At 39.1% G+C, this 8,622-nt stretch overlaps 1 protein-coding gene across 1 annotated transcript in view; it reads left to right on the forward strand.

Moving 5' to 3' along the window:
• Window positions 1-7,528, forward strand: part of baiap3 (BAI1 associated protein 3) — a 50,244-nt gene extending 42,716 nt beyond the window's left edge. Inside the window, exons 28-34 of the mRNA XM_026164500.1 lie at window positions 1,677-1,785; window positions 2,228-2,299; window positions 3,324-3,407; window positions 3,619-3,739; window positions 3,812-3,935; window positions 4,020-4,225; window positions 4,479-7,528. Of these exons, the coding sequence (XP_026020285.1) occupies window positions 1,677-1,785; window positions 2,228-2,299; window positions 3,324-3,407; window positions 3,619-3,739; window positions 3,812-3,935; window positions 4,020-4,225; window positions 4,479-4,582 (820 nt within the window). The 3' untranslated portion in view covers window positions 4,583-7,528. The remainder of the gene's footprint in view (window positions 1-1,676; window positions 1,786-2,227; window positions 2,300-3,323; window positions 3,408-3,618; window positions 3,740-3,811; window positions 3,936-4,019; window positions 4,226-4,478) is intronic.
• Window positions 7,529-8,622: the final 1,094 nt, after the last annotated feature.

Consider the following 8,622-nt stretch of genomic DNA (forward strand, 5'->3'; position numbering starts at 1 on the left):
TCGTAATGTTTCAAGGTGGTCTTGAGCAAAAGTTCTCCAGGCTTTCTGAAGCTTTGGATGATTTCTTTAACACTGACTGCTTTTTCACTAATTTTCCGTCCAGTGCTTGTATCTTTTCCAGGCTTTTTCAGAGGAATGTTTTTATTTGTTTTTTGGTTTATTTAAGCCACTTAACACAGATCTATGAATCATTCAAGCCTAAAAAGACATGTAACAGTGCATTTAGCAAATCACCACTTTCAAAAAAACAAAGGTCAAATTTAAAACTCTTACCCTTTTGTTTTTCAGTAGCCTGCAGAAAAAGCACATAATTGCCCCCATTTTTTTAATCTACGGGAAATGATGACACAGATAACACAGTTTGACAGGCATAAAATAGCAAGATTTTATTTTTGCGCTTTAGGATTCACCTATTGCACTACAACAAGGTTATTCCCAAAGAGCTATTAGCCAAAAATTGACATCTTGACACAGGAAACTGGACTAGTGGAGGACAAAAATAAGAAGTGGCAGACCTTAAAAACTATCTACAGCAGATAAACCGTATCTCAAAGTCATGTCCTTAAGAAATAGCAAAAAAAGACCTGACGAAGGACCTGAGAGATGTATCTGCCCTCCAGTTGATCCAGCTACTGTTCACCAAAGCCTCAACAGAAATGGTGTCAGTGGAAGGGAATCAAGGAGGCTGAGGTGTGTGAAATTACACAAAACTGGACTAACCAATAAAATCTGGCAGAGGCTCTGTCATAAATTTCAGCCACATTTCAGTCAGTGTTGTTGTGAATCTTGTCAAAGTTGATGGGATTATGAACTCAGATCCATCATGCAATGCCCTCTGGAAAGCATCTGCCACGGCTTCATTTTTCATTATAACAACGATCCCAAACACACTGCAGTGAAAGATACCAGGATAGGGAAACCCACAATGGAACACTATTGGTTAAGAACTGGCATCCCCAAAGCCTGGACCTCAATATTATTAAAGGAGTTTGGGATCGTCTTGATAAAAACAAAAGAAAAGCCAGCCAGTTTCCAAAGAAGAACTTCTAATGTCCCTGAAGAAGCCTGGAGAACTGTTCCTTAGGACGACTTAGAGAAATTACAAGAAAGCTTGCCTAAAAGAGTTCAGGTCGTGTTTGAGAATAAAGGAGGCCATACAAAATATGAATTTTAGGCTTGTTAGAACTGTACAAACTGTATAAGGGTGGCTCAAGATTTTTGCACTGTACTATAAATATGATTTATATGAGTTCAGCCAGTATGCACCACACCAAATATCCCCTGGTTCCTTATGTTTCCCATGCACATGAAACACTGCATGATCAGCATATATTTGATTGTTAAAACCACAATGAATCCAAGCCAACCCAAAATAGATTTCTGGTTCACTCCAAACGCAGTTACACAACAAAATCCATTGTTTCCTTGTCTTAAAAAGAGATTTTCCCTATTCTGTTGCACTACATAAAATGTGTGACAGCTCAGCAAATAAGATGCTGCGCTTGTGTATGAATGTAAGCGTTGCAATAATAATAATAGCCTTTAGCACTTACACTACTTACAAGTATTCATTATCGGCCTATTATCTGTGAAAACATAGTGAGAGTACATGGGGTGTAATTGGAAGAGCTGGTAAACACACATGTGTGGGTGTCTCATTGTCTGCTTCCTGGTAGAGTTCTCCAGAGCATGTGGGAGCTCCTCCTGCGGATGATCCTGGACACGGTCACTGAAAACAGGGGTGTCCAGGTGGAGTTTTACAACCGCTTCCAGTACACAGTAGAGGTCAGTGATTACTGCATCGCACAATAATCCTTTTAGTCTGTGTGCCCACTGAAAAGAATGGTCTGTTTTAAAAGACGTGTCTAATATGTTAAGATTATCATTGCCACTTGCATTCTTTAATTATCTCGGTATGCCCTTTGGCGTGCAATCATTAGCATATATCAGATATTCATGAAGACACTAGGTAATAGTTCAGTGCCAAAGTGAGCTCCCTTATGAATGACAATGTGGGAACTGTTGTATATTCTAATTCCAATTTAACCAGCTGGAAGAGGACGTGACATATTTGCATGAAAAGTCATGGCATGAATTCGGAGGCTGGCAGACAGATGCAATGTTTGCCAGAGGTTTCATGCTGTTTGTGTGAACAACAAGTCTATCAAAAATAGAGGGATAAATGTTATGAGCTCCCGAGTTTAATGCTTTTGTTCAATCGCTTTAGACTCTGTTGCAGTTCTTTCATGCTAGGGGAGAGGGTCTATTCCTGGAAGACATGAAGAGCGGAGACTACAAGGTAGGAACTCGTCCAACCTGTCAACCAGGAGCCGGCTGTATAAATAATGTACATCTTTTCCCAAACGTATACTGATTTTTATAAACAAAAAAGTGCATGAAAAATGTTGTGCACACTGCACATGATATGAAAAAGTTGAGATTTTAAAAAGTGCAACAAAACAGACAATTTTCACAAAACTTGCGTTTAATATTACACTTATTTTGGCAGGTGGTCCTTCTGTTTTACTAATGGTTCATGTTTGTCTTCCAGTCCTAAATCTGCCGTGATCTTTTACCCTGAACTTACAGAGTTGATGGCTTCAGTTACTTTTACTTTTACATTTTTGGCATTTTTCTTCTGTTCATGATTCCATAAGGAAGGAAATTTTCTACAGTGCTTAACCAAATTATAAGACCAGCACCCAATGCCAGGTTTATTTATATATGCCACAGCTGCCCTTAATTGTCATTGTTGGTAATTGCCAAATAATAATAATAATATTTTTATGTTTCTGTTATGGTTAATTCACCAGTATGTGCAAGGTCTTTAATTAAAATAATATTTTTAATGCTAAAATGTTGCATAAAACTGCAGCCTTTCAGTTTTACATAAGGAAAAAACAGTAAAATACATTATTTATTTTAAAAAAAAATGTCATTAAAACACTTGATTAATTCCTAATTTTCCAGAGAAGTTTAGTTTGGGTATAAAAATCTAAATTCAGTTTGTTATTTGGCTAATAAGTGATATAGTTTTTAGTTTTAAAGTTTTCGAAAGATTTCTAAAATATTTTTGTTTTTATGACAGATGCTCTGCTAAATTGTTAAACTCTACAAGTTCCACTTTCTGTAAAGTCCAAAGATTTATAAAAGAAGCAAATTTCTGCACTTTTTCCATTACACACACTTTTAGTGGTGAACATCTACTAGTACATCTACTAGTCTGGCTCCTGGTATCTTGATAAATGGGTTTAAGGTCAGATTTATGTTGCGTTATCCATCATGCTATTGAGCGCTTTGTGACAATCTCGATGCTGTTTTAGGTCTTGGATGAGGAGCTGAGGCTGAATAAATGTTCATCCTTTGAGCTGATTGAACAGTACTATCTGGAGAAGATTTCCCACCAGGTGCGTTTCAACCTACAAGACTGACAATCTCATTTTGTTCTCCTTTGAAGTGAAGAAGGAAGTATTGATTGGACAGCAGAGTGCTCTTTCTTCTGTTGTTATACCTCTGATTAAAAATCTGCCTTCTCGTCGGCCCTTTGAAGACACGACACAACCCGCGAAATGAGGATGGATGCATGCTTAATATTTCTGTCAATACTTAATGTTGCAGAAAACTCTCAAACATACACGTTACGGTCGGATCAGCGTGAAGTGCTACTATGATGCTCCAGAGCAGCGCCTGACAGTGGAGATCCTGCATGCTGCTGATATCATTGCACTGGATGCCAATGGTAAATATGTGAATTTATGAATTTAAATTTTTGTCTTAAATTAAATATTAAAGTTGAACACTACTTCCTCAGGTCTGAGTGATCCCTTCGTCATAGTGGAGTTATGTCCTCACCACCTGTTTCCTATGGCCAAGAGTCAACGCACGCAAGTGAAGCTTAAGACGCTGCACCCAGTGTTCGATGAGCTCTTTTACTTGTGAGTACTCTGCCCTTTTGTTAGGTCTCCCTGTTTATATGCACACACCCTGTGGCTGATTTGTTTGATTCCATTGTCTTCCAGCCACGTCAGTCCTGAACAGTACAGGCACAGGTTTGCCTGTTTGACCTTTACTGTGATGGACTACGATTGGCTGTCCACCAACGACTTCGCTGGAGAAGCCGTCGCTCCTCTCAGCGACTTCTGCTGGCCGGGGAGACCGAACGCCTCAGCGGCTGGCAAGAGTGTCCAGCCTGTCATTCTGCATCTGTCTCGCAGTAAACCCAGCGGTACATACGGCTCCGGGCTGTATCATTTATTTTGTTTTTTGTTTTTTTGGGGGGGGGTTTTTTGGGGGGGGGGGGGGGGGGGGGGTTATGCCGTCGTTTTGTTTACTCAAACATAATGTTTGCTTCTTGAAGACCAGGGGGTGTAAGTCTGGGTTTCCAATTACTTCTTCAATGCAGCATGAAAAGCCATTCAATCAAGAGATATTTGTGTCAGGTGTAGAAACTGTGCTCATCTGTTTTCTCTCGCCTCCAGAGAAGCCAATCATGGGGATGCTGGAAGCTCGCGTCGGGGACCGGGAGGCTCAGGAGTTTGTCCGCAGGCTGAAAGAGATTGAGAAGTCAATGGAGGAAGAGTAAAGGGTGACAGCGCTGCCTGTGTTGGTGTTTTCTGACCACGTCTTGCGACATGTGCTTTTGTACTGGTACAATGTTTACACTATTGAAATTATTTTTTCCCCTCCCTGATGTATTGTTTGTTCAGTAATTATACCAAAATGAAAAGAAAAGGAAGACAGTGAAGCATATTTCTGTTTTCTTACTGAATGAACGTCCTGTCACTGTGCAACTCGATGCTGTCTCAGTTAAACTATATTTTAGAATTCAGTGGATAGCTGATCCTAAATGTTACTAGTCTATATTTTTTGTAATGAGGTAATCGTTATCTTTGTTGTATACTCTTTGATATGATAGATTTAACATTTTAGAACTATTTTGTGGAAGTAGCTTACACATCCAATAGTATTTAGTCAAAGTCTATACCTCAGATATGCTCATTAGTTGAAGGGAAGTTTGACATTCTTCATGACTTTGTGGAGATAAATTGTGGGAAGGACTGTTAAGAAAGTAAAACCGTGAACCCGCATTTAGTTTCCATTTCATAAGTTGAATTTTAAATAGAAATTTGTAGTAGAACTCATGAAAACATAATGCACAGCTTTGGGAAACTGCACCAGTCGTTCACTCAGCAGCAGCAGGAGCAGCAGGAGGAGCAGCAGGAAGGCTTAACGTTCCCCTGAGGCACACGCCACAGCTCGGGTTCATTCAACTTTTCAGATTGTTCCTCACAAAGATTGTGATGGGTCAGTGAAGAGACCAAAGACAGTGCTACCTTAGTGCTGGAAAGCTCTATCATTTGAACTCCTTCCCGTATTTTGTGCGACACCACCTCCTCAACTGACAGATTAACTTTACAGACATAGCGCCAGAAACAAATGTATCCTCCGTGTGCAAAAGGTTGAAATGTTGCGTGTTTGTGCATTTCCTTAGTGGATGCTCATTAAAATATGGACAAACTTTCAGATAATGAGGGCATCATATGTGTAGCTAATCCCTAACACTCAATTTCAGACACTTTTTTCTGCTTTTCAATCTGACATGATGTCACTGAGAGGGATATCTATAATATGGTCATCTCAGCATAGAAGCTTTCCCCATCTGATGTACAAAGCTTTTGTTTCCAAGAGGCAGCCAATCAGTAGAAAGTTGGCAAAGTGAGAGGAGCTTAAAGAGCTTGTTCATCCAGAGATACTCTAGTAGAGTCCAAGAATAAAGATGCAGTTATGAAAGAGTATAAGAGGTTCCTGCTAAACAGACAGTTGGTTCATTTAGACAGCAGATATCCCAAGGAGGAAATAACTCCTAATAACATTTGTACTCCAGAAGTTCAGCGTTATTAAGAAGTCTGGTTTATGGTAGTGGGTGTTGTTACATTAATGCGTCACACACATGTCGACTTATTAGTCACTTATTATTACGATCTGATATCCAAGGCAGTGTGGTTGGGAGATGGAGAGTAGAGCTTATGAAAACAGCAGCACTGAACTCGCTGCACATTCAAAATTCTAATCTAGGAGCGAGCTATTGAAAAGCACAGTCAGGAGAGCAATGGTAAAAAGTGGTGTCCCTCTCTGTTACCTTAGTAATGCTTTTATCCACATCTTCTCAAGTGTGGAAAATCATGCAATCAAGCCCACTCACCACCAAAAGACTTTCACTGCATCTGCAAGGCCGCGGGGAATTGCAGAGTGGAATTGCAAAGAACAGTCGAAAGAGAGAGGCAGGACACCTTTTTAAAGTTTTCGTTATTAAACATGATAAATTAGTTGTTGTTTTTTTCAACTGAGTACATGTGAAATCCTTAATAACTATTACTCTTTGCTACATCAGATCTAGATCAATCTGATGGGTGGGGGAATATATCCCCTGACACTCTCAAAAAGTAATACACTTTGTGGCACAGTGTGTGGCCCTAAACCCCGATGAAAGAGGTTAAAAAATATTCATTAGGTGAAACAGTAGTGTTCAGAAAACCATCAAACATCAAAAGATCTCCATTGATCACATTTGAACTCATCGTAGTCCTTTTGCGAGGAAAAGAAATGAACATTATGTCGTGTTCTGAAGTTTAATCTCTTGAGGTCAAAAGGAAATAAGGTTAATGAACCTGCGCAGGGGCTTAATCATACTTAAGGGGTAAAGAAAGCTCTCCTTACCAGCAGCTGCTCTCGTGTGGCTGACAGAAATAACACTAGCCAGTCTCTCAAAGCTGTGCCAGTAACTGAGAGGTTAGGATGTTAAGGTGAGGGTTAAACCACACCCAGAAATCCAGCCACTATTTATCTTGTTAACCACATGGGATTGTTGTTATATTTTTATGCAATTTAAAGATTAACAAACCATTTTATTTAAAAAAAAAATATAATAATGGAGTATTCTCAATTTCACACTCATTTAATTCTAAAGGGCTCGTTTCCTAGGAAGGTTGAAATAAAAATTAGCCAATTATGCTTTTAAAAAGAGGCTTTTTAGTAAACCTCATATTTACTTTTAAAGGGGAGGTTGTGGATTAATGAGCTTAATTTCAGTCTTTAGTGTTAGAGGTCTGGTGACATTGAGAATAATATCAACAACTCAAGCCATCTTTCAGCAAACAAAATTTTAAAAAAGGAACAAAACATTGAAAACGAGCGGAGTACTTTGCAAAGAAATCAGCCGCCCCTCATTTATTTGACTTTTGCTAGGAAATTGAGAAATACATGCAGACATTTGTTGAAACATGTCTTATCACACCTGGAAATACAACATATTTTAGAAGTCAGTACTCGCTATGACCACCTTTATTCTTCGACACAAGCCAAATTCTCTTAAGCAGCTTTCTTGTTTTTTCTTTAAGTTGTCTGCTGGAATAGTTCTCCAGGTTTCTTGAAAATGTTAAGGTCTGACTCAACACTAATTCCACACCTTGAGATATGAACCTTTTTTTATGCTTGAATGAGTCAATTGATAGGTTCATAGGTCAGTGTTAAGTGGCTTAACAAACAAGCAGTCAATGTCAAAAGAAAAAATCAGAAAGAGCATCAGAAAGGCTGGAGAACTATTGCTCAAGACCACTTGAGTCTGCAAGGAAGGAAAATAAAAACAAATGAGGGGTGGCTCAAGAGTTCTGCCGAGTACTGTACCTTTAATTATTTTCATTGACAACCAGAACTTTTAAATTGGAGGTTTAATGCTATATTTTTCTAGGAAATTGCCCCTAATATCAAAAATGTAGCTCAAGTTTTACAGTTGTAATGCACTAGAAACTCTGAACAGTCATCTGCTGTTGTAACAAGCTACTTTCAGCTGCTCCCTTGGTACAAGGGGTCACCACAGCGGGTAGCTCTGCATGTTTGATCTGGCAGTGTTTCATGCCAGTTGCCCTTCCTGACGTGACCCCAAAGGGGATTTGAGACCTATGTTAAAAGCATTTAAAAAACAGGAATACATTCGGGTTATTGGAAAGTATTAAAATCGCAGTTCTAATTACGAATGGAACCTTTTTTAGACGAGACAGCGGGATCACAGAGTAGTAACAGAGGTGTAGTGAAGAAACACTGAAAAAACACTGTAGCAAGTACTTAGCACCAAAATCTTCACACCGACAGCATTTTGATAGTGATGTAACTTTACAGTAGCTGCTTGTGTAGTGCTTTGTCGTTAACCTGTGGAGTCGTGAGGATGAAGCACCCAAAAAACCATATCTATGCCTGGAGAGTGTGCTGCATTTACAGGCATTATTAAAGCGTTCGATAAGCCTGCCTTACAAACAGGAGCTGGGAATGCTTTCAGTCCATCTGAAGAGCACTTGGCTTTACATTTAGTTCTTAGGATATTTCAGGTAGAATAGTGTTGGCGTTGTTGCAGAAAAAAAAATCACCCAGCATCTCCACTGTTAAGTCTGCAGGTTTTCATAGGCGTGATAAAAGGATGTAACTGTGATATTTGAGTGAGTACCAGTGTTGCGATTATATTTTCTCCGTATTATTTTAAAACCAGTTCTTCTGGGCCAGATGTTTACAAAGAAAAATGCAACCTCACTTTGAGCATAAGCAACTATTTTAAAGTCAAATAAATGTTAT

The sequence above is a fragment of the Astatotilapia calliptera genome, chromosome 4 (assembly GCF_900246225.1).
Source record: "Astatotilapia calliptera chromosome 4, fAstCal1.2, whole genome shotgun sequence".
Classification (NCBI taxonomy): domain Eukaryota; kingdom Metazoa; phylum Chordata; class Actinopteri; order Cichliformes; family Cichlidae; genus Astatotilapia; species Astatotilapia calliptera.